The sequence below is a fragment of the Oncorhynchus kisutch genome, linkage group LG18 (genome assembly GCF_002021735.2).
Source record: "Oncorhynchus kisutch isolate 150728-3 linkage group LG18, Okis_V2, whole genome shotgun sequence".
In the NCBI taxonomy this organism is placed as follows: Eukaryota; Metazoa; Chordata; class Actinopteri; order Salmoniformes; family Salmonidae; genus Oncorhynchus; species Oncorhynchus kisutch.
Window position 1 is genome coordinate 6522900 of NC_034191.2, and position 25986 is coordinate 6548885.

General features: G+C 45.4%; 1 protein-coding gene across 5 annotated transcripts in view; it reads right to left on the minus strand.

Annotated features, from left to right (window-relative positions):
• Positions 1 to 25986, minus strand: part of LOC109882177 (protein-tyrosine sulfotransferase 1) — a 91361-nt gene that overhangs the window by 57198 nt on the left and 8177 nt on the right. For all 5 annotated transcript variants that reach the window (XM_031795366.1, XM_031795364.1, XM_031795362.1 and 2 more), the window contains exon 2: positions 5157 to 6332. In XM_031795366.1, coding sequence (XP_031651226.1) covers positions 5157 to 6064 — 908 coding nt within the window. In that variant the 5' untranslated portion in view covers positions 6065 to 6332. The remainder of the gene's footprint in view (positions 1 to 5156; positions 6333 to 25986) is intronic.

A 25986-nucleotide genomic window follows, 5' to 3' on the forward strand; every position in this document is an offset into this window, starting at 1 on the left:
ACCGAGTACGTTGATCAGTAGGCTGTATACACTCTACACTCTAACCACTAGGCTACCCTGCCGCCTCTGGGTTAACTGGCCTAGGAACAGTGGGTTAACTGGCCTAGGAACAGTGGGTTAACTGGCCTAGGAACAGTGGGTTAACTGCCTGTTCAGGGGGCAGAACGACAGATTTGTACCTTGTCAGCTCGGGGATTCGAACTTGCAACCTTTCGGTTACTAGTCCAACGCTCTAACCACTAGGCTACCCTGCCGCCTCTACACTCTAACCACTAGGCTACCTACCACCTCTACACTCTAACCACTAGGCTACCCTGCCTCCTCTACACTCGAACCACTAGGCTACCTGCCGCCTCTACACTCGAACCACTAGGCTACCCTGCCGCCTCTACACTCTAACCACTAGGCTACCCTGCCGCCTCTACACTCTAACCACTAGGCTACCCTGCCGCCTCTACACTCTAACCACTAGGCTACCCTGCCGCCTCTACACTCTAACCACTAGGCTACCCTGCCGCCTCTACACTCTAACCACTAGGCTACCCTGCCGCCTCTACACTCTAACCACTAGGCTACCCTGCCGCCTCTACACTCTAACCACTAGGCTACCCTGCCGCCTCTACACTCTAACCACTAGGCTACCCTGCCGTCCCTACACTCTAACCACTAGGCTACCTGCCACCTCTACACTCTAACCACTAGGCTACCTACCACCTCTACACTCTAACCACTAGGCTACCCTGCCGCCCCACAATACAACGGCGTGTGATTTCCTGTTTGCGTGAAGCAAAGTAAGAGCCAGGGAACGTTCACAACCGTTTTTGTTGTTGTTTTTGGATGCAAATCGCACAGCATTTAGACATCTCCGCAAAAGCCCTGCAACAATTAAAGTCCAACAAGCATAAATTAAACCTCAAGACAGACAGAAATTCAATCAATTTCCATTGAAATGTGAACAGTGAGGATCGTTGTTTTGAGGTACAATACTAGACGATACCCCCCTTTGGTAGCGCAAATATAATATGATTTGTCGTCCTTACTTAAGGACTCACCAGAAAATGCCTAGTTTGTCCTGGTACAGCAAAGCTGGCTTCTCAGTCGTTTTCTAAGCTCAGGGCAAAGATACTAATCCTGTTGAGACCTGTGCTGTTTACTGAAAGCCCTATTCTTCATATTTCACAGTCCCGGTTTCTCCTCTATGGCCACATGGCTGTGCATGTTATCTCGTCTCTGCTGTCTGTCTTCAGCTGTGTCCAGAGGGCTCTGGTTAAGGTCTCCTTTTATTCATACTTGATGGTAATCAATGTGCTGAGGGGTGCAGTGGGAGGCTGTCTGTCTGGCTCTTTGACAGAGACAGAGACAAACAGACAGAGACAAACAGACTGAGAGCCAAGACAGGCAGACAGAGGGCCCGCCAGACTGAGACAGACAAACAGACTGAGACAGAGACTGAGACAGACAGAGAGCCCCGACAGGCAGACAGAGGGCCCGCAGACCGAGACAGACAGAGACAAACAGACAGAGACAAACAGACAGAGAGCCCCGACAGGCAGACAGAGGGCCCGACACAGCTCTTTGTCTATCCATCCCTCTCTCATTCCACCTCTTTGTGGGTTACTGTCTCTCCAGGGCTCGTGTTGTACTTGTCGTAACAGGGGAAGGGTCAAGAGTACACAGCTCACAATCCCTTTCCCACAATATTTTTTTTTTTTAAACTGACTACACCGTGTCTGTCTTTCTACATCGCTATAGTGCCCAGAGAGCATTCCTAAGAGATATGGAGAGGAGGGCTTAACAAAGACATTTGGCCTCTTCTGGAACACTCCAGAACACTCTAAAGACCCTTACAGTTTGGTAAAGAGGTGGAACTCCTCACTTCATGTAGCAGCTAACCCCTTCAGTGTTCCATGGCTGGAGGTTGAAGGGTACTCCTGTATCTCCCATAGTGGAACAGCTATATTAGGACCAGGGTTAGCAACCACTACAACATGGGCACTTTGATTGTGGGGGGGGGGGCAAAACATTTGAAATCATCATGAGGGGCAGCAGTGAGTCTGCTACTCATATATGCAGTCAGAGTTGGCCATATTGTTTTGGGGGCCCTGAGTAAAAACATGTTGGACTACCCGAAATAATTGCAATTTTACGACTCATTTCATTGGCATTTTTCACCTTTTGTCATAGGGTGGAGAGAAATGTCTGCAGTTTTTAAATATGATATCCGAGTAACAGTACAATGAGGACAATAGTTGAACCAAGTTAAGTATTGTATCATGTTTGCCATGTGTTCTATCTACATATCTTACACAGCATGTTGGTTCTCTAGAAAATATTCTGGGCCAGCTTTAAACACATGACCTTACCTTGGGTTACCCGTCTAGTGTAGAGTGGAGGAGGGGGGTTACCCGTCTAGTGTAGAGTGGAGGAGGGGGGGTTACCCGTCTAGTGTAGAGTGGAGGAGGGGGGGGTTACCCGTCTAGTGTAGAGTGGAGGAGGGGGGGTTACCCGTCTAGTGTAGAGTGGAGTTACCCGTCTAGTGTAGAGTGGAGTTACCCGTCTAGTGTAGAGTGGAGTTACCCGTCTAGTGTAGAGTGGAGTTACCCGTCTAGTGTAGAGTGGAGTTACCCGTCTAGTGTAGAGTGGAGTTACCCGTCTAGTGTAGAGTGGAGTTACCCGTCTAGTGTAGAGTGGAGGAGGGGGGGTTACCCGTCTAGTGTAGAGTGGAGGAGGGGGGGTTACCCGTCTAGTGTAGAGTGGAGGAGGGGGGGTTACCCGTCTAGTGTAGAGTGGAGGAGGGGGGGTTACCCGTCTAGTGTAGAGTGGAGGAGGGGGGGTTACCCGTCTAGTGTAGAGTGGAGGAGGGGGGGTTACCCGTCTAGTGTAGAGTGGAGGAGGGGGGGTTACCCGTCTAGTGTAGAGTGGAGGAGGGGGGGTTACCCGTCTAGTGTAGAGTGGAGGAGGGGGGGTTACCCGTCTAGTGTAGAGTGGAGGAGGGGGGGTTACCCGTCTAGTGTAGAGTGGAGGAGGGGGGGTTACCCGTCTAGTGTAGAGTGGAGGAGGGGGGGTTACCCGTCTAGTGTAGAGTGGAGGAGGGGGGGTTACCCGTCTAGTGTAGAGTGGAGGAGGGGGGGGGGGGGTTACCAGTCTAGTGTAGAGTGGAGGAGGGGGGGGGGGGTTACCAGTCTAGTGTAGAGTGGAGGAGGGGGGGTTACCCGTCTAGTGTAGAGTGGAGGAGGGGGGGGGGGGTTACCAGTCTAGTGTAGAGTGGAGGAGGGGGGGGGGGGGTTACCAGTCTAGTGTAGAGTGGAGGAGGGGGGGGGGGGGGTTACCAGTCTAGTGTAGAGTGGTGGTGGGGGGGGGGGGGGTTACCAGTCTAGTGTAGAGTGGTGGTGGGGGGGGGGGGGGGGTTACCTGTCTAGTGTAGAGTGGAGGAGGAGAGTTACCCGTCTAGTGTAGAGTGGTGGTGGAGGGTGACCCGTCTAGTGTAGTGGTGGTGGAGGGTTACCCGTGTAGTGTAGAGTGGTGGTGGAGGGTTACCCGTCTAGTGTAGAGTGGTGGTGGGGGTTACCTGCCCGGCTAGAGCTTCCCCGGTCAACTGTAAGTGCTGTTATTGTGAAGTGGAAACTTCTAGGAGCAACAATGTCTCAGCCGTGAAGTGGTAGGCCGCACAAGCTCACAGAACGGGACCGCCAAGAGCTGAAGCGCATAGCATGTAAACACCGTCCGTCCTCGGTTGCAACACTCACTACCGAGTTCCAAACTACCTCTGGAAGCAACGTCAGTACAAGAACTGTTTGTTGGGAGCTTCATGAAATGGGTTTCCATGGCCGAGTATGAATCACACAAGCCTATGTCACCATGTTCAATGGTGAAGGGAAATCTTAACAAGGACATTCTAGACGATTCTGTGCTTCCAACTTTGTGGCAACAGTTTGGTTTGTAGAAGGCCCTTTCCTGTTTCAGCATGACAATGCCCCCACGCACAAAGCGAGGTTCATACAAAAACACCTTTGGGATGAATTGGAACAGCAAGAGCGAGAGACGTGGACCAGTCCTGACTTGTCTCACTGCACCAGGAAGGGAATGTGTTAACCAGAGCCTGATCAGTTCACCACTTAGACCTTGTCAGTCTGGTGATGAATGGTGCTTGCTCACCATTACTCTGTGCTATGGGTGTGTGCTTGCTCACCATAACGCTGTGCTAGGAGTGTGTGCTTGCTCAACAGAACACTGTGCTAGGAGTGTGTGCTTGCTCAACAGAACACTGTGCTAGGAGTGTGTGCTTGCTCACCATAACGCTGTGCTAGGAGTGTGCGTCAAATGGCTCCCTGTCATATGGGATGCAGCCTACGATTCAACCACGGCATTGAGCCATTTTCCTAGATAAGCAACATAGTGAATGAGGAGACAGTATCTTGTCAACAGGAAACAACCCCAGGGATAACTGCTTGTTATTTGGCGCCATAAGAGTCAACAGGAATGTATTAGTTATCAGCAGCTTGTTGTGAAAGCAGAACAGAGCAGACAGCTTTCAGAACCAGAAGCGAACAGAGGCCTGTGTTCTAGAACCAGAACCTAACAACAGAGGCCTGTGTTCTAGAACCAGAACCTAACAACAGAGGCCTGTGTTCTAGAACCAGAACCTAACAACAGAGGCCTGTGTTCTAGAACCAGAACCTAACAACAGAGGGGTGTGTTCTAGAACCAGAACCTAAATGGCTTGCTGAGCTTCACTGAGAATGAGGGGTGGGAGAGCCACTGTGACCCAGATAGCTCAGTGAGTTGATGCATGGAGGTTCTGCCTGGCTGCGTCCTCATTTTCAGCCCTTTGTCCTAGTTTTGTAAAAAAAAACTTGAAGAGTATGGCTGCCCAAACTTCATCTCTCCACTAAATCACGGGAAGCATTACAGAGTGTATGTGGCTTTTTGTTACTTCAAGTTATCTGGTTTTTGTTATCTAACGTCACAAAGCCTTGTTTCACCCTTAATTGACGACAAGGTCACTGACCCCTGATTTACAAGCTAATTGAGTTTCAAGTTTACTCACTTTAGACACTGACAGAAATTAACAAGGAGGGAGACAGGCATGCCTGAAGTTCAGCAACATGCAGGCTCATGGTACATAAAACACACACACTCCCAACACCCCTACTTACTTGGAGAGGGAAACACCACCGGCTTTCCCTATGAGTTCCTCATGGTGAAGCACCGCCTCGTTCCAGGGAATGTCCAGGAATTTGAGCAGCGTCCTCATCCACTTCTCTGGATGGAGCACCAGCTGTTCATAATGCACCGGCAGGCACTTGTCTGAGGCCTCCAGGCACTGAGTGTACATGGTCTCTATGGCCCTGTTCCACTTGGTCAGGCAGTCTCTGTAGCTGCCCAGGTCAAAGCCAGCGATCGTCACCTTACGCGAGATCATCGAATGGACCGAGGCGCGTCCGTCCCGGATCATGAGCACGAACTTGGCGTGCGGGAAGATCTTAGCCAGGTAGGAGAGGGACTTCAGAGCGAAGGGGTCCTTGTTACAGAGGAAGTTGGCGGGCTCGCCGTGCTTCACGATGATCTCCAGGAGGAAGGCCTGCATGGCGGCGTCCAGGACCTCGTCCGTCACCCCGGCCTCGTCCAGACGCATCTTCTCCCTCCCCGACCGCGACCACATCTGTTTCATGGCCAGGATACGTGGAATAACCCTGGTCTCCTCTCCACAACGAACCTCAGGGTGAGCGTCCAGCATGGCTCTCATCAACGTGGTCCCACTCCTGGGAACCCCTCCAATGAACACTAGGGGCATGTCCTTGTTGTAGACGAATGGAGCGGAGAGGTTATGGCCCCCGGGTCTGGAGCCCCGCAGGATGGCGGAGGAGCCCAACGAGCCGCCCAGGAGGAGCCCTCCCGGCCCCTGAAGGCCCCCCAGAACCCCTTGGTCCCCAGGCTGGCTGCTGCGCTCCTCGATGCGGTGGTGACACTCCATGGCGTGACGACCCAAGTAGAAGACTGTGACTGAGCTGATGACCAGACAGGCCACCAGAAGGTTCTGCTTCAGCTTCCCCATCATCACCATCTCAGGACCAGAGGAGGATGGAGGTATATCAGAGGAGGTAATGTTGGAGTAGAGGAGGAGGAGGGGAGAAGGGAAGGGGATAGGGGAGAAGCAGGATGGAGGTGTATCAGAGGAGGTAATGTTGGAGTAGAGGAGGAGGGGAGAAGGGAAGGGGATAGGGGAGGGGGAGAAGCAGAGGGTCCCTCCCTTCAAGGTTGGCAGTGAGGGACAGAGTGTGGTGGGTGTTCCTCAGTGGTCAGCGCTCGTCGAGTGCCCAGCTCCATCAGGCCTGGGGAAGGACAGAACAGAACAAAATGTATTATTATAGAATATAATCCAGTGAGTGAATAGAGTTAGCCCTCGGAACAGTAGAACATGACAACTTTAAAAACAGATCTTGCTCCAGATCATGGAATCCTAAATAATTTGTACACTGCTGGAAGAAATGGTGCTATTCGGGCTAGAACCAAAAAGGGTTCAATATGGATCAGTTCATATATGGTCCAAGAAAAGGCTGTTCAGAACTGAAAAACATCCTAAGAGTCAGCATTATACTGTACTGACCCATCTCCACAGAGCACAGTCAAAACTATGAACCAGAGCTGTACACCTTATTTTGTATATGTCATATTAGGTTAAATACATTTTTAAAAGTTTGAAAAAAAAAAAAAGGAAGACCCAAGAAATGTATTATATCCAATGTAGGAATTACCTTCAACATAAATGAGAAATCCCTTCAGAGGCTACAGAAGAGAATCTCCACTTTTGAACTTGAAAAACCAGTAAAGATCACATTTCCTTTGTCTAACAAGGATATGCATCTCATGCCAAAACCACTATTCTGTAATAAAAACAAGGCTCACAGTACAACTACGGTGTAAAAAAAAAAACGAGGCTAAGGCCGACAACCATGAAATTGTCTAAAAAAATAAATAAAAAAATAAAGTTTCAGACACAATCAGTCGACAACCTCAGAGGAATGTATTTATTTAACTAGGCAAGTCAGTTAAGAACAAGTTCTTATTTACAACGACGGCCCTAACCCAGGCCAGACCCTCCCGTAACCCAGGCAACACTGGGCCAATGTCTCTATGTACTCACGATCACGGCTGGTTGTGATACAGCCCGGGATCGAACCAGGGTCTGTAGTGACACAATTTAAAATAAAATAAATTGTACCCTTATTTTACCAGGTAAGTTAACTGAGAACACATTCTGATTTACAGCAACGACCTGGTGAATGTCACTGAGATGCTTTAGACCGCAGCGCCACTCAGGAATGAGGATCTCAGGAATGGGGATCTCAGGAATGGGAATGAGGATCTCAGGAATGGGAATGAGGATCTCGGGAATGAGGATCTCAGGAATGGGAATGAGGATCTCAGGAATGAAGAATGCCACATCAAGTGAAAACAAAAGAGAGACAAGAGACAGACAACAACAACAAAAAAGGTAGTAGCTCCAGTATTCACCACTCAGTTTAAAAAGGCATAAGCATATGACTTCCTCGGTGACACATTTAGCAAAACAAAAAAAACAAGACCCTAAGATTATATTATATACCTCAGAGGGAAAACTATTTCCCCCCCCCCACTATTTTGTTCTATTTTTCAATTATTGTCGTCTTCAGTTTGTTTCTTGGGCTGAGAGAGACGATCCCAGCCAGGAACAAGATGTCTAACCTTTTGGTCTCTAATTTGGCCCCGGAGCAGTTACACTGTTTTACAGAGTGGGCGGTGTGACACACCAACGGCATGCAGAGCTTCCACCACATCACACTGGGTAATTGCCATGGAAAAACGACCCATGAGTACCAGCATGTGAAGTTTATAGGAGCACATAAAATTGTGCCAAATGAAAGCTAAGAGGAAAAAATTCAAATGTATCCTTGGGAGCAATTTCCAAAATGCCTGAAGGTACAACGTTCATCTGTACAAACAATAGTACGTAAGTATAAACACCATGGGACCACGCAGCCGTCATACCGCTCAGGAAGGAGACGCTTTCTGCCTCCTAAAGATGAACGTACTTTGGTGAGAAAAGTGCAAATCAATCCCAGAAACAACAGCAAAGGACCTTGTGAAGATGCTGGAGGAAACAGGTACAAAAGTATCTATATCCTCAGTAAAACGAGTCCTATATCGACATAACCTGAAAGGCTGCGCAGCAAAGAAGATGCCACTGCTCCAAAACCCCCATAAAAAAAGCCAGACTACGGTTTGCAAATGCACATGGGGACAAAGATCGTACTTTTTGGAGAAATGTCCTCTGGTCTGATGAAACAAAAATAGAACGGTTTGGCCATAATGACCATCATTATGTTTAGAGGAAAAAGGGGTAGGCTTGCAAGCCGAAGAACACCATCACAACCGTGAAGCATGGGGGTGGCAGCATCATGTTGTGGGGGTGCTTTGGTGCAGGAGGGACTGTTGCACTTCACAAAATAGATGGCATCATGAGGGAGGAAAAGTTTGTGGATATATTGAAGCGACATCAGTCAGGGAGGTTAAAGCTTGGTCGCAAATAGGTCTTCCAAATGGACAATGCCCTCAAGCATACTTCCAAAGTTGTGGCAAAATGGCTTAAGGACAACAAAGTCAAGGTATTGGAGTGGCCATCACAAAGCCCTGACCTCAATCCCATAGAACATTTGTGGGTAGAACTGTAAAAGCGTGTGCAAGCAAGGAGGCCTACAAACCTGACTCAGTTACACCAGCTCTGTCAGGAGGAATGGGCCAAAATTCACCCAACTTATTGTGGGAGGCTTGTGGAAGGCTACCCAAAACGTTTGACCCAAGTTAAGCAATTAAAAAAAATTCAATGCTACCAAATACCAATTGAGTGTAAGTAAATCTCTGACCCACTGGGAATGTGATGAAAGAAATAAAAAGCTGAAATAAATCAATCACTCTACTATTATTCTGACATGTCACATTCTTAAAATAAAGTGGTGATCCTAACTGACCTAAAACAAGGAATTTTTACTGGGATTAAATGTCAGGATTTGTGGAAAAACTGAGTTTAAATGCATTTGGCTAAGGTGTATGTAAACTTCCAACTTCAACTCTACATCCTTACTAGTCTCCAGGGGCTCCCAATAATAACCTGCACTCTTACTACCAAAATGAATTATTGTTCAATTCAATTTAATTTCACATATTTAAATTGTTTCGTATTTAATTGAATCTTTTGGTTCATATTGGGTTTACGCTAATAAGCTGTATCAAGAATATATCAATTTAAGACGTGTTCATTAAAGACAGATTTGTTCATAAGATCAAAGTCAATATCCAGACCAGACCAGGGGTCAATGTTTTTAGAGATGAAATCCAGTAAGCCTCCCTATGTAGTAGTAGTAGGATCTGGATGTTACCTTCTCTCCTTGGTAGAGCAACATGCTCAATGCCTGTGTATTTGAGGGAGGAGATGGGATGGTTAGCTTCAACAAAGTAAGCGGCTACTGGATAGTCAGTGCTGTTACACCTGATTGAGCTGCGGTGTTCAGCTCTGCGTTGTTTTAATTGTCTTTTCGGTTGTCCTACGTAGGCTTTTCCACATGAACAGGTGATGAGATAGATTACTCCCATGGTCTTGCATGAGATGATGCCCCTAACAGGGATTTTTCGACCTGTATGTGGGTGTCTGAAGAAAGACGTATTTAATAGTGCTATTTGCAATGTGCGCATGAGCCACATTTGTAGTTTCCATTTGGAATGGGTGTCAAGAGTGTCTGAGTGGGCTCAGGGGGGCAGGTCAGATCTCATCAAACTATCTCCGATATTGCGACCACGCTTGTAGACCACCAGTGGGAGTTCCTTGAAAAGACCACCAGTGGGAGTTCCTTGAAAAGACCACCAGTGGGAGTTCCTTGAAAAGACCACCAGTGGGAGTTCCTTGAAAAGACCACCAGTGGGAGTTCCTTGAAAAGACCACCAGTGGGAGTTCCTTGAAAAGGTGTGCAATGTGTTTTTTGGTCTGATTGCAGAATATGCCAGTGCTTTTTCAGGATTCCTTTAATTTTCTCCGAACCCTTGGTGGTGTATTTATTAGTGCAAAAGACGGTTGCGTTGTCTTTTCTTCTTTGGTTGAGTTTTTAGTAATTCCTCTGAGATATTTTCATCATTGCAACACCAAGAGTTTTGTCCTTGTAGCCTCTCGTTTTTAATTGCTCTGTCATTTTTTTTTTTGTACTGCTGTCAAAAGTCTGACTGGTGGCCACAGATTCTTTTAACCCTGCATAACTGGCTACATGGTAGACCATTCCTGAGGGGAAGGGGACGCATACTATCCTTCATGTAAAGGTACTGCGGACATTGTGTATAAGTCTGTGTGTACTGCATCAATCTCTTTGATTTCTCTCATCAGTCTGCATGGTGAATTTGAGATATTCAGAGCTCTCGGTTAGTAGATTTTGGAATTCATTTAGTTCCTGCTGACATCCTTCCCAGAGCACAAAGACATTATCTATGGATCTCTTCCATAGGAGGATTTTAGAAAGGGGAGTGTCTCTGTTTTGTAAAGGAGTGCTTCCTCAAAATTGTCCCACATACTGGTTTGCATAGTAGGGGAGGGGGGAACCGGGGGGGGAACCATGGCTACACCCCGAAAGAAAAAGGAGAAAGTCTGACTCAAAGACAAAAGTAGTTATGGGATAATACCAGTTCAGTGAGTTGTAAGATGCGATCATTGGATGGAACAAGGGTCTCTCTGCTGAAGGATGTGTTGCAGCGCCTACAAGCCTCCAGTGTGTGGGATGTTAGTGTACAAGCTCTCCACATCAATAGTGGTCAGCAGGGAGCCCTCTGGTATCCTTCCTAAGCCCTCTATCAATGAGATCATGTGATTAGTGTCTTTGACATAAGATGGGAGATTCTCAACCATCGGTTCAATGTGGCAATCCACAAATGTAGAAATGTTGGATGTCACAGAGTCGATTGCTGCTACAATGGGTCTGCCTGGGAGGGAGGAGACAATGGGTCTGCCTGGGAGGGAGGAGACAATGGGTCTGCCTGGGAGATAGTTGTCGGCAACATTCATTGACATAGTCACATTTGTTTTGTATACAAATTCCTCCTCTGTCACATTTTTTTAATGATAATCGAAGGATCTGACTTTAAGTCCTTAAGAGCCATTCTCTCGTCTCTACTCAGGTTGTCTTTCAGTAAGTCACCTACATCATTTTCAACAATTCTACAGAAAGTTTCTATGGACGCGTTGCGTTTGGGGGAGGAAGTACAAATTAACATCTTTTTTTGCTCTAAAATGTGGTTCTCTCAACAGTTCTCAGGTACCTCAGCTGTGTTAATGTCTCCATCTCCTCCTTGACTTACGGTAGGACAGGTACGTCTATTGATTAGTGTGGTAGACCTGTGTATACATCTCACTGAGGATGACAATTCAACTGGAGTCATGTAAACATTCACTCTTATCAAAGAACTCACGCAATCTCAGATTACAGGGAAAACAACTTGAATAGATCAATCTGGACGTCAAAGGCATTCCTGTACTCAGTGGGTACAAATGATAACCGCTTATTTATTTACTGAGGTGAGCAATGTCAGGGTCCGTCTTGATACGTTGAAGACATTAAGTTCCTGTTGGATTGGTGGCTGATGAGATATGTTGGCACGACTGCCATATTGCATCTCCATCCCAAAGCCCTTGCTTGGAAGTGTACTTCACCAGACTGCCAAGAACTTTGCCCTCATCCAGGCCAAGGTGGTGAGACACAGTAGTAATCACACCATAGGCCTTGTTCATCTCTGCACTAGACAGGATGCTCTTGCCAGCATACTTGGGGTCCAACATGTACGCTGTGGCGTGTATGGGCTTCAGACAGAAGTCTTCACACTTTGAAGTATTTCAGAACTGCAGTTTCCTATGCTTGGAGCAACAAGCAGTGAAGTGGGCAGGGCAGTATGGATTTCTCTTGCATCCGCAGCACAGTCTGAACATCAGACAGGATGGCAATTGTCTCCCTAAATCCGTGCAATGGCTACTGCTATAGGTTTCAGGAGTTTCAGGCTGCTTAACAGGAGGATACTATTGATGGGGCTGTCGATATCGGCAGACTGTGATATGGCCATTTCTTGGAGAGAATCCTTCCCCTCCAGGAGACTGTCAAACATGATGACAACACCATCCCAACGGGGCAGCTTCAATGTAGTGCTCTTGTTCTTCTCACGGACCATGAGCTGTTGCTATCAATAAGGTGTCCGATTCATCATTTTCACCTCGAATATAAGTAGTAGGGATTGTACTGTAGGGTTGCCAGGTTTGCTATGGTTTCTTGAAGCGTCCTAACTGAATGAGACCTTGGGTGTCAGGGATATACATGTTCAGTGTCACTCATAATTACTGTTGCTGTTTCCTGTTTCCTTCAGTCGAGGGACTTTTGTCAGAGGTTGCTTGTTGTGAGCGTGGAGGGAACTTTATGCACTTGGCCAGATGATTCTGCATCTTTGTTGCATTCTTCACATATGATTTGGCACAGTATTTGCACATGTACACAGATTTCCCATCTACATTAGCAGCAGTGAAATGTCTCCACACATCAGATAGTGCCCGTGGGAATTTCCTGCAAAGACTATATTTTTGGTTGTTGTAAAAAAACAAATAACTATTTATCTGTACATAGAATTGTAAGCAGTTAGATTAAACAACTCCTTTGTAAGATAAATGTTTAAAAATGAAAAATGTATGGAAACAGGTGAAATAACACTCCTCAGTTAGCAAGGCTCAAGAAAGCTAAAACCCAAACGGTAGCAAAAACTAACTAGCAGAAATTGTTAACAAGTTAGAAATGATTTAAAACACAATTTGCTGTCGGCTACTATTTACAAGTTAACAAAAAAAATGTATGTCAAATAAAATAGTCACCCCACCTAGTATTGTAATCAAATCTTACCAGAAAGCATGTAGTCCTTGGCTCAGACAGTGTAGCAGTGTGGGCTCAATAGCATCTCATTAGTGTGCAAGATCTTGAGAATCAGCTGTACATGTGATGGAAGAGTGCACTGTGCATGCAGAGGGTTGCAATTCTATTGAATTGGGGATGGTTTAACCAAAATATGCCACAATACCAATAATTGCCTTAAGTGTATCCCACAAAAAAAGGTTCACTGTTATAAGCTAACTTTTTTTAATGAATTTAAACAAAATTCCCAGGCTTAACTTCCCATGGAATATTTATGGTAATTTACCGGAAAGTTTCCTTCCCTCTGCTCTGACGCTGCTCAACAAGTCATCATTCATCTGCTCTGACGCTGCTCAACAAGGCATCATTCATCCTGCTCTGACGCTGCTCAACAAGGCATCATTCATCCTGCTCTGACGCTGCTCAACAAGGCATCATTCATCTGCTCTGACGCTGCTCAACAAGGCATCATTCATCCTGCTCTGACGCTGCTCAACAAGGCATCATTCATCTGCTCTGACGCTGCTCAACAAGGCATCATTCATCTGCTCTGACGCTGCTCAACAAGTCATCATTGAGAATTTCAATAAGCATTTTTCTACGGCTGGCCATGCTTTCCACCTGGCTACTCCTACCCCAGTCAACAGCACTGTACCCCCCACAGCAACTCGCCCAAGCCTTCCCCATTTCTCCTTCTCCCAAATCCATTCAGCTGATGTTCTGAAAGAGCTGCAAAATCTGGACCCCTACAAATCAGCCGGGCTAGACAATCTGGACCCTTTCTTTCTAAAATTATCTGCCGAAATTGTGGCCACTCCTATTACTAGCCTGTTCAACCTCTCTTTCATGTCATCTGAGATTCCCAAAGATTGGAAAGCAGCTGCGGTCATCCCCCTCTTCAAAGGGGGGGGACACTCTTGACCCAAACTGCTACAGACCTATATCTATCCTACCATGCCTTTCTAAGATCTTCGAAAGCCAAGTCAACAAACAGATTACCGACCATTTCGATTCTCACCATACCTTCTCTGCTATGCAATCTGGTTTCAGAGCTGGTCATGGGTGCACCTCAGCCTTGCTCAAGGTCCTAAACGATATCTTAACCGCCATCGATAAGAAACATTACTGTGCAGCCGTATTCATTGATCTGGCCAAGGCTTTTGACTCTGTCAATCACCACATCCTCATCGGCAGACTCGACATCCTTGGTTTCTCAAATGATTGCCTCGCCTGGTTCACCAACTACTTCTCTGATAGAGTTCAGTGTGTCAAATCGGAGGGTCTGCTGTCCGGACCTCTGGCAGTCTCTATGGGGGTGCCACAGGGTTCAATTCCTGGACCGACTCTCTTCTCTGTATACATCAATGAGGTCGCTCTTGCTGCTGGTGAGTCTCTGATCCACCTCTACGCAGACGACACCATTCTGTATACAACTGACACTTCTTTGGACACTGTGTTAACAACCCTCCAGGCAAGCTTCAATGCCATACAACTCTCCTTCCGTGGCCTCCAATTGCTCTTAAATACAAGTAAAACTAAATGCATGCTCTTCAACCGATCGCTGCCTGCACCTGCCCGCCTGTCCAACATCACTACTCTGGACGGCTCTGACTTAGAATACGTGGACAACTACAAATACTTAGGTGTCTGGTTAGACTGTAAACTCTCCTTCCAGACCCATATCAAACATCTCCAATCCAAAGTAAAATCTAGAATTGGCTTCCTATTTCGCAACAAAGCATCCTTCACTCATGCTGCCAAACATACCCTTGTAAAACTGACCATCCTACCAATCCTCGACTTTGGCGACGTCATTTACAAAATAGCCTCCAATACCCTACTCAACAAATTGGATGCAGTCTATCACAGTGCAATCCGTTTTGTCACCAAAGTCCCATATACTACCCACCATTGCGACCTGTACGCTCTCGTTGGCTGGCCCTCGCTTCATACGCGTCGCCAAACCCACTGGTTCCATGTCATCTACAAGACCCTGCTAGGTAAAGTCCCCCTTATCTCAGCTCGCTGGTCACCATAGCATCTCTCACCTGTAGCACACGCTCCAGCAGGTATATCTCTCTAGTCACCCCCAAAACCAATTCTTTCTTTGGCCGCCTCTCCTTCCAGTTCTCTGCTGCCAATGACTGGAACGAACTACAAAAATCTCTGAAACTGGAAACACTTATCTCCCTCACTAGCTTTAAGCACCAACTGTCAGAGCAGCTCACAGATTACTGCACCTGTACATAGCCCACCTATAATTTAGCCCAAACAACTACCTCTTTCCCAACTGTATTTAATTAATTTATTTCTTTTGCTCCTTTGCACCCCATTATTTTTATTTCTACTTTGCACATTCTTCCATTGCAAATCTACCATTCCAGTGTTTTACTTGCTATATTGTATTTACTTTGCCACCATGGCCTTTTTTTGCCTTTACCTCCCTTATCTCACCTAATTTGCTCACATCGTATATAGACTTGTTTATACTGTATTATTGACTGTATGTTTGTTTTACTCCATGTGTAACTCTGTGTCGTTGTATGTGTCGAACTGCTTTGCTTTATCTTGGCCAGGTCGCAATACCTGGTTAAATAAAGGTGAAATATATATATATATATATTTTTTTATCATCCTGCTCTGACGCTGCTCAACAAGGCATCACTCATCTGCTCTGACACTGCTCAACAAGGCATCACTCATCTGCTCTGACGCTGCTCAACAAGGCATCACTCATCTGCTCTGACGCTGCTCAACAAGGCATCACTCATCTGCTCTGACGCTGCTCAACAAGGCATCACTCATCTGCTCTGACGCTGCTCAACAAGGCATCACTCATCTGCTCTGATGCTGCTCAACAAGGCATCACTCATCTGCTCTGACGCTGCTCAACAAGGCATCACTCATCTGCTCTGATGCTGCTCAACAAGGCATCACTCATCTGTTCTGACGCTGCTCAACAAGGCATCACTCATCTGCTCTGACGCTGCTCAACAAGGCATCACTCATCTGCTCTAATGCTGCTCAACAAGGCATCACTCATCTGTTCTGACGCTGCTCAACAAGGCATCACTCATCTGCTCTGATGCTGCTCAACAAGGCATCATTCATCCTGCTCTGACGCTGCTCAACAAGGCATCATTCATCCTGCTCTGACGCTGCTCAACAAGGCATCATTCATCCTGCTCTGACGCTGCTCAACAAGGCATCATTCATCCTGCTCTGACGCTGCTCAACAAGGCATCATTCATCTGCTCTGACCACTGACTGATGCCGCTCTACAAGCTTGAGCAGAGAATGTAAAATAACAAAGACACCCACGCATGGTGACGCACAGTGACACCAGTCACAACGCACACCTTATGAAACAGTACTGAATGCACAGCACATGAGCACCAAAAACACACGTTATCTGTGATGCGGACGCACATTAACATCATTGAAAAGAGCACGAACCACACACACACACACACAGGTTCAGGTAGGCCTTCACGCTACAGGCTAAGCTCCATATTAGAGAAGGCCTTATTACCGTTTCCATACGGTGCCTCTGCACCATACAGATAAGTGTGTGGCATCTACCGCTAGCAACAACTGATAAGATTGAGGGAAAAGACAAAAGAGAGAGGAAATCACCATGGTCTTCTCCTCCACAGATGCGCTATGTTTAGAGAGAGGAAATGCAGGCTCACGTCAACAAGCAGAGTCTTTGCCCTTCGTCTGGAGCGGCTGCGGTCTGATCTCCGGTGGAACGTGACGATTCCCCAACTACAGTCTCTCAGAAAACACCTACAGTCAACCCCCCTTGGATTTCTACACATTTTGTTGTGTTAAAGTTGGATTCAAATGGATTTGTCTTTTTTTTGGTCAACAATATATATAAAAAATATATAAAAAATAAAGTGTAAAATGTCAAAGTAAAGAAAAATAATTTTAAAAAGATGAACAATAAAACACTACTATACCTTGTTTAGATAAGGATTCACCAGAGTCAATACATGTTAGAATCACATTTGGCAGCGATTACAGCTGTGAGTCTTATTAGGTCTGGCTCTAAGAGCTTTCCACACCTGGATTGTACATTATTTGCCCTTTATTCTTGTCAACATTCTTCAAGCTCTGCCAAGATGTTGGGGATCATGGCTAGACAGCCATTCTTTAAGTCAAAATTGTAACTTGGCCACTCAGGAACGTTCACTCTCTTCTTTGGTTAGTAACAGTGTAGATTTCTCCTTGTGTTATTGTCCTGCTGAAAAGGTGAATTCATCGCCCAGTGTCTGGTGTAAAGCAGACAAACAGTTTTTCCCTCTAGGATTTTGCCAGTCCTTTGCTCCATTCTGATGATCTGTATCCTGAAAAACTCCCCACTGCTTGCCGATGTCAGGCATACCCTTTTTCTTCGAGTCCATGATCAGCTCCTTTGTCTTGCTCACGTTGGAGGTAGAGGTTGTCCTGACGCCACGCTGCCAGGTCTCTGACGACCTGCCAAAAAGTCTGTCTCGTCGTTGTTCAGGCCTACCACTGTTGTGTCGTCAGAAAACGTAATGATGGTGTTGGAGTCGTGCTTGGCCACGCAGTCATGAGTGAACAGGGAGTACAGGAGGGAACTGAGCAGGCACAATCCCTCGGATCTCAAGCAAGCACCCATTTTTTTATGTATTTGGTGTAGATAAAAATCAATTATATGCATTTTAATCCCACTTTGTAACAAAACATGTGAAAAAAAAACACTTCGGATACCCACTGTACCAGCAGATAAGAAGTAGAAGAACTTGTTCAAACACTACAGTAATGCATCCTTCCTTCCTGCCTTCAAGTTGATTTGGTGGAATTAACGCTAGAACTGCTAGGCTTCCAGGGACCCGCCCCCCATTAAGCTGCTAGGCTTCCAGGGACCCGCCCCCCATTAAGCTGCTAGGCTTCCAGGGACCCGCCCCCCATTAAGCTGCTAGGCTTCCAGGGACCCGCCCCCCATTAAGCTGCTAGGCTTCCAGGGACCCGCCCCCCATTAAGCTGCTAGGCTTCCAGGGACCCGCCCCCCATTAAGCTGCTAGGCTTCCAGGGACCCGCCCCCCATTAAGCTGCTAGGCTTCCAGGGACCCGCCCCCCATTAAGCTGCTAGGCTTCCAGGGACCCGCCCCCCATTAAGCTGCTAGGCTTCCAGGGACCCGCCCCCCATTAAGCTGCTAGGCTTCCAGGGACCCGCCCCCCATTAAGCTGCTAGGCTTCCAGGGACCCGCCCCCCATTAAGCTGCTAGGCTTCCAGGGACCCGCCCCCCATTAAGCTGCTAGGCTTCCAGGGACCCGCCCCCCATTAAGCTGCTAGGCTTCCAGGGACCCGCCCCCCATTAAGCTGCTAGGCTTCCAGGGACCCGCCCCCCATTAAGCTGCTAGGCTTCCAGGGACCCGCCCCCCATTAAGCTGCTAGGCTTCCAGGGACCCGCCCCCCATTAAGCTGCTAGGCTTCCAGGGACCCGCCCCCCATTAAGCTAATGAGCTGTCATTCTGACTGCAACATTCTAACAGTGTCATTAACACATTTCATACATGTTATTGCAAAAAAAAAAAAATGGTTTGTGTTAAATTAAAACAGAATAAGATTATTTTTTTTCAAATAACAATACAATTTTTCACTAGTTTGTTACTGTAGGCTATATGTAGTTTATGTTACTGTAGGCTATATGTTACTGTAGGCTATATGTTACTGTAGGCTATATGTTACTGTAGGCTATATGTAGTTTATGTTACTGTAGGCTATATGTTACTGTAGGCTATATGTTACTGTAGGCTATATGTTACTGTAGGCTATATGTACTGTAGGCTATATGTAGTTTATGTTACTGTAGGCTATATGTTACTGTAGGCTATATGTTACTGTAGGCTATATGTTACTGTAGGCTATATGTTACTGTAGGCTATATGTTACTGTAGGCTATATGTTACTGTAGGCTATATGTAGTTTATGTTACTGTAGGCTATATGTTACTGTAGGCTATATGTTACTGTAGGCTATATGTTACTGTAGGCTATATGTTACTGTAGGCATATGTTACTGTAGGCTATATGTTACTGTAGGCTATATGTAGTTTATGTTACTGTAGGCTATATGTTACTGTAGGCTATATGTTACTGTAGGCTATATGTTACTGTAGGCTATATGTAGTTTGTTACTGTAGGCTATATGTTACTGTAGGCTATATGTTACTGTAGGCTATATGTTACTGTAGGCTATATGTTACTGTAGGCTATATGTTACTGTAGGCTATATGTAGTTTATGTACTGTAGGCTATATGTTACTGTAGGCTATATTTACTGTAGGCTATATGTTACTGTAGGCTATATGTTACTGTAGGCTATATGTTACTGTAGGCTATATGTAGTTTATGTTACTGTAGGCTATATGTTACTGTAGGCTATATGTTACTGTAGGCTATATGTAGTTTATGTTACTGTAGGCTATATGTTACTGTAGGCTATATGTTACTGTAGGCTATATGTTACTGTAGGCTATATGTTACTGTAGGCTATATGTTACTGTAGGCTATATGTTACTGTAGGCTATATGTAGTTTTATGTTACTGTAGGCTATATGTTACTGTAGGCTATATGTTACTGTAGGCTATATGTAGTTTATGTTACTGTAGGCTATATGTTACTGTAGGCTATATGTTACTGTAGGCTATATGTTACTGTAGGCTATATGTAGTTTATGTTACTGTAGGCTATATGTTACTTGTAGGCTATATGTTACTGTAGGCTATATGTAGTTTTGTACTGGGCTATATGTTACTGTAGGCTATATGTTACTGTAGGCTATATGTTACTGTAGGCTATATGTAGTTTATGTTACTGTAGGCTATATGTTACTGTAGGCTATATGTTACTGTAGGCTATATGTTACTGTAGGCTATATGTAGTTTATGTTACTGTAGGCTATATGTTACTGTAGGCTATATGTTACTGTAGGCTATATGTAGTTTATGTTACTGTAGGCTATATGTTACTGTAGGCTATATGTTACTGTAGGCTATATGTTACTGTAGGCTATTTGTTACTGTAGGCTATATGTTACTGTAGGCTATATGTTACTGTAGGCTATATGTAGTTTATGTTACTGTAGGCTATATGTTACTGTAGGCTATATGTTACTGTAGGCTATATGTTACTGTAGGCTATATGTTACTGTAGGCTATATTATGTAGGTTTATGTTACTGTAGGCTATATGTTACTGTAGGCTATATGTTACTGTAGGCTATATGTTACTGTAGGCTATATGTTACTGTAGGCTATATGTTACTGTAGGCTATATGTAGTTTATGTTACTGTAGGCTATATGTTACTGTAGGCTATATGTTACTGTAGGCTATATGTAGTTTATGTTACTGTAGGCTATATGTTACTGTAGGCTATATGTTACTGTAGGCTATATGTTACTGTAGGCTATATGTAGTTTATGTTACTGTAGGCTATATGTTACTGTAGGCTATATGTTACTGTAGGCTATATGTTACTGTAGGCTATATGTAGTTTGTGTTACTGTAGGCTATATGTAGTTTGTGTTAGGCTTGTCTAAAGTTCTCTTCCGGCCCAGAATAGGTGATGTGTGTCCCAAACAGCACCTTATTCCCTAGACAGTGACCTACATCTGGTCAAAAGTTGTGTACTAAATATAAAAGGAATGAGGTGCCACTTGAGACACAGCTGTGAAAATCAGACTGTCAACCATTCCTCGACTTCGAGGAGGAGGAGGTTGGAACAATTCTGAAAGCTCAAAGTCACTGGTCTGAATTACAACTACAGCGGTCGAGCTTCAGCAGCAGGCAGACTGGTTTCCGGTTTCACCTGGCTGAGACCGAGCTGAAGCAAGGAATGAGGCTTTTTCCTGTTATAGATACTTGTATCCTCCTATGGAGTTCTCTTTGATCTGTGAACAAGGGTTGACATTCTCTACGGGACCATGTGGAAACCAGACCACCACTTCAACACTTAATAACAAGGGAGGATGTCTCTGTGTGTGTGTGTGTGTGTGTGTAACAAGGTTGGAGCCTCCAACACTGAGGCCCTGCCATGATCTACCTTGATGGACAAGAACTGAACTTCAAAAGGGTCTTCTTTGCCCAACGGGGGGGGGGGGGGGGGGGACAGACAAGGGGGAGGGATGAAGGGGGGGGGGGGGGACAAGGGGGACGAGGGGGAATGAAGAAAAGCATTGTTGGACTGGGAAGAGGCTTGCTCTCTCGGTCCTCTGCTTGGCTATTCATCATGCGTTACTACTCAGGTCTGTCACTGAAGGCTTGATATGAACATGGTACATGGTTTTGGTTTTTTTCCTTCAATGATTACTGGGGTGAATGTGCTCCTTCCTGCCAGTAGCTCATAGAGGAATTCAGAGATGGAGAAACACAAATCTAACAGGAAAAGCTGCTCCGTTTGAGTTCGTTGGGTTTTATTTGAAGGGGAATGAACCCATTCAACAGATCAGTTTGATCTGAAACAGTTCAAAAATAAATACTAAATGAACCCAAACTGTTAGTGAAAACACACGGTCATGATGTCTCACTGAAGTACCATATTCTAAACTCAATAAAGATCCTGTTGGGGCCTCCACGGAAACCTCGACTAGGCCGCCACGGAAACCTCGAAACTCCGCCTATACCTTCTGCATATTATTCAACTTTTGGTAGAAACGTGAAAACCTTGTACAGAAATGAATCATTGATGAGATCGGCACTTTTCAGAAAAGACTGCAAATAAAAACAACAGATCGACTACACCAAACAGAGAAACTATCAATTTACCCGCAGCAGCACTAAGTTCCTGCCATGGGTCCATCTCTGTGTTGAAAAATGACCCAATCTGTATTGGTTTCCAATGAGATATTTGGTACACAAGCTTCCACTTCTACAGGACAGCTAACCCGTGTCCCAAATGGCAGGTTATTCCCTGCATAGTGCACGACATTATTCCCTATGTGCCCTGGTCAAATGTAGTGCACTACAAAGGGATTAGTAATAGGGTGCCATTTTGAGACGTCTCTTTAGATGCAGAAAGCAACGCAACTGTGGCCGGCGATTAGTCTGGGACTAACCTTTGACCCAACAGGTAACATGCATGACATTTTGTGAGAGAGCACCACTCTAAGTTAGCATCTCAAATGACACCCTATTCCCGATATAGTGCACAACTATAGACCAGAGCCCTATTCCCTATATAGTGCACTACTTTAGACCAGGGCCCTATATAGTGCACTACTTTAGACCAGGGCCCTATTCCCTATATAGTGCACTACTTTAGACCAGGGCCCTATTCCCTATATAGTGCACTACTTTAGACCAGGGCCCTATAGAACCCTATTCCCTATATAGTGGTACTACTATAGACCAGAGCCCTATTCCCTATATAGTGCACTACTTTAGACCAGAGCCCTATTCCCTATATAGTGCACTACTTTAGACCAGAGCCCTATTCCCTATATAGTGCACTACTATAGACCAGAGCCCTATTCCCTATATAGTGCACTACTATAGACCAGAGCCCTATTCCCTATATAGTGCACTACTATAGACCAGAGCCCTATTCCCTATATGGTGCACTACTTTATACTAGGGCCCTATAGAACCCTATATAGTGCACTACTATAGACCAGAGCCCTATTCCCTATATAGCGCACTACTATAGACCAGAGCCCTATTCCCTATATAGTGCACTACTATAGACCAGAGCCCTATTCCCTATATAGTGCACTACTATAGACCAGAGCCCTATTCCCTATATAGTGCACTACTATAGACCAGAGCCCTATTCCCTATATAGTGCACTACTATAGACCAGAGCCCTATTCCCTATATAGTGCACTACTATAGACCAGAGCCCTATATAGTGCACTACTATAGACCAGAGCCCTATTCCCTATATAGTGCACTACTATAGACCAGAGCCCTATTCCCTATATAGTGCACTACTATAGACCAGAGCCCTATTCCCTATATAGTGCACTACTATAGACCAGAGCCCTATTCCCTATATAGTGCACTACTATAGACCAGAGCCCTATTCCCTATATAGTGCAATACTTTATACTAGGGCCCTATAGAACCCTATATAGTGCACTACTATAGACCAGAGCCCTATTCCCTATATAGTGCACTACTATAGACCAGAGCCCTATTCCCTATATAGTGCACTACTTTAGACCAGAGCCCTATTCCCTATATAGTGCGCTACTTTAGACCAGAGCCCTATTCCCTATATAGTGCACTACTTTAGACCAGAGCCCTATTCCCTATATAGTGCACTACTATAGACCAGAGCCCTATTCCCTATATAGTGCACTACTTTAGACCAGAGCCCTATTCCCTATATAGTGCACTACTTTAGACCAGAGCCCTATTCCCTATATAGTGCACTACTATAGACCAGAGCCCTATTCCCTATATAGTGCACTACTTTAGACCAGAGCCCTATTCCCTATATAGTGCACTACTTTAGACCAGAGCCCTATACCCTATATAGTGCACTACTTTAGACCAGAGCCCTATTCCCTATATAGTGCACTACTATAGACCAGAGCCCTATTCCCTATATAGTGCACTACTATAGACCAGAGCCCTATTCCCTATATAGTGCACTACTATAGACCAGAGCCCTATTCTCTATATAGTGCACTACTATAGACCAGAGCCCTATTCCCTATATAGTGCACTACTTTATAGGGGAAAAACATGCCATTTGGGACAGAGCCCTATTCAAAGCACCCGATGTCACAGGAAGGCCAAAAAGCTCATCAAGGACATCGACCACCCGAGCCACTGCCTGTTCACCCCACTATCATCCAGAAGGCGAGGTCAGTACAGGTGCATCAAAGCTGGGGACCGAGAGACTGAAAAACAGCTTCTATCTCAAGGCCATCTGACTGTTAAAAAGCTGTCACTAACACAGAGAGGCAGGCTGCTGTCTACATTGAGACTCACTAGTCACTTTAAACAATGCCACTTCATATAATGCATCCTACAGTATATACATATGAGATGAGTAATGCATCTTATAGCATCTTGCCTATGCCGCTCGGTCATCGCTCATCCATATATTTAGATATTCTTAATCCAACCCTTTAGATGTGTGTGTGTGTATTAGGTAGTTGTTAGGGAATTGTTAGATATAACTAGAAGCACAAGCATTTCACTACACTCACATTAACATCTGCATGTGACCTTTAACATTTGAGGTCAGTTTCTAGTATTAACATTTGGTTTGTCAGCACAATTCTAGTCAACGGTCTTTCCCAGACAACTTGTTCTCCGATTGGTTACATTTAAACTCAGTTCCGCATAATTCCAGTCAACGGTCTTTCCCAGACAACTTGTTCTCCGATTGGTTACATTTAAACTCAGTTCCGCATAATTCCAGTCAACGGTCTTTCCCAGACAACTTGTTCTCCGATTGGTTACATTTAAACTCAATTCCGCATAATTCCAGTCAACGGTCTTTCCCAGACAACTTGTTCTCCGATTGGTTACATTTAAACTCAATTCCGCATAATTCCAGTCAACAGTCTTTCCCAGACAACTTGTTCTCCGATTGGTTACATTTAAACTCAGTTCCGCATAATTCTAGTCAACGGTCTTTCCCAGACAACTTGTTCTCCGATTGGTTACATTTAAACTCAGTTTAAAGGATGTTTTGGTTGACATTTAAGCTTTACGCTAGAAGCTGCAAATGACCCAATAGTTACGGTTTAAAACATCATCTTGGCCCCTTTCGTCTCTCCCAGGGACCTGGAAGGCTGTAACATACATGGCATTCAGGGATCATTTTACAAACCATTTTTATTTTTTTATTTTGGAGGCAATAGCATCAGGCCTGCCATCTCCCGGGAAAGGTCAGTCAGTCCTCCAGTAGAAACCATTACTGGAAGAAGTGGTGCCACGACAACAACTTTCCTCTCTATTCCAACTGACTGAGTGATGCGGAGGGTGGGAGGAAGGCCCAATTTCAGAAACCAACTCAAAACCCAAGAGACACTTGAACTGTGGAATATAGAGATGTTTCTCAAACTCCACTAACACTTGTACTGATGGAAACTTCCACATCATGTGGGTAAATCACCCTACACTGACTATAAAGACTACACTACCAAGCGTAGGTAGACCACCCTACACTGACTATAAAGACGACACTACCAAGCGTAGGTAGACCACCCTACACTGACTATAAAGACGACACTACCAAGCGTAGGTAGACCACCCTACACTGACTATAAAGACTACACTACCAAGCGTAGGTAGACCACCCTACACTGACTATAAAGACGACACTACCAAGCGTAGGTAGACCACCCTACACTGACTATAAAGACTACACTACCAAGCGTAGGTAGACCACCCTACACTGACTATAAAGACTACACTACCAAGCGTAGGTAGACCACCCTACACTGACTATAAAGACTACACTACCAAGCGTAGGTAGACCACCCTACACTGACTATAAAGACTACACTACCAAGCATAGGTAGACCAGCCTACACTGACTATAAAGACGACACTACCAAGCGTAGGTAGATCAGCCTACACTGACTATAAAGACGACACTACCAAGCGTAGGTAGATCACCCTACACTGACTATAAAGACGACACTACCAAGCGTAGGTAGACCGCCCTACACTGACTATAAAGACGACACTACCAAGCGTAGGTAGAGATCATGTGGGTAGATCACCCTACACTGACTATAAAGACGACACTACCAAGCGTAGGTAGATCAGCCTACACTGACTATAAAGACGACACTACCAAGCGTAGGTAGAGATCATGTGGGTAGACCGCCCTACACTGACTATAAAGACGACACTACCAAGCGTAGGTAGATCAGCCTACACTGACTATAAAGACGACACTACCAAGCGTAGGTAGAGATCATGTGGGTAGATCACCCTACACCTAGCATCCAGTCTGGGTCATTCCTAATCAACCACAAGAGCAGAGCCAACGGGTACCGAACAACATCCCACGATGCACCCTGCTCG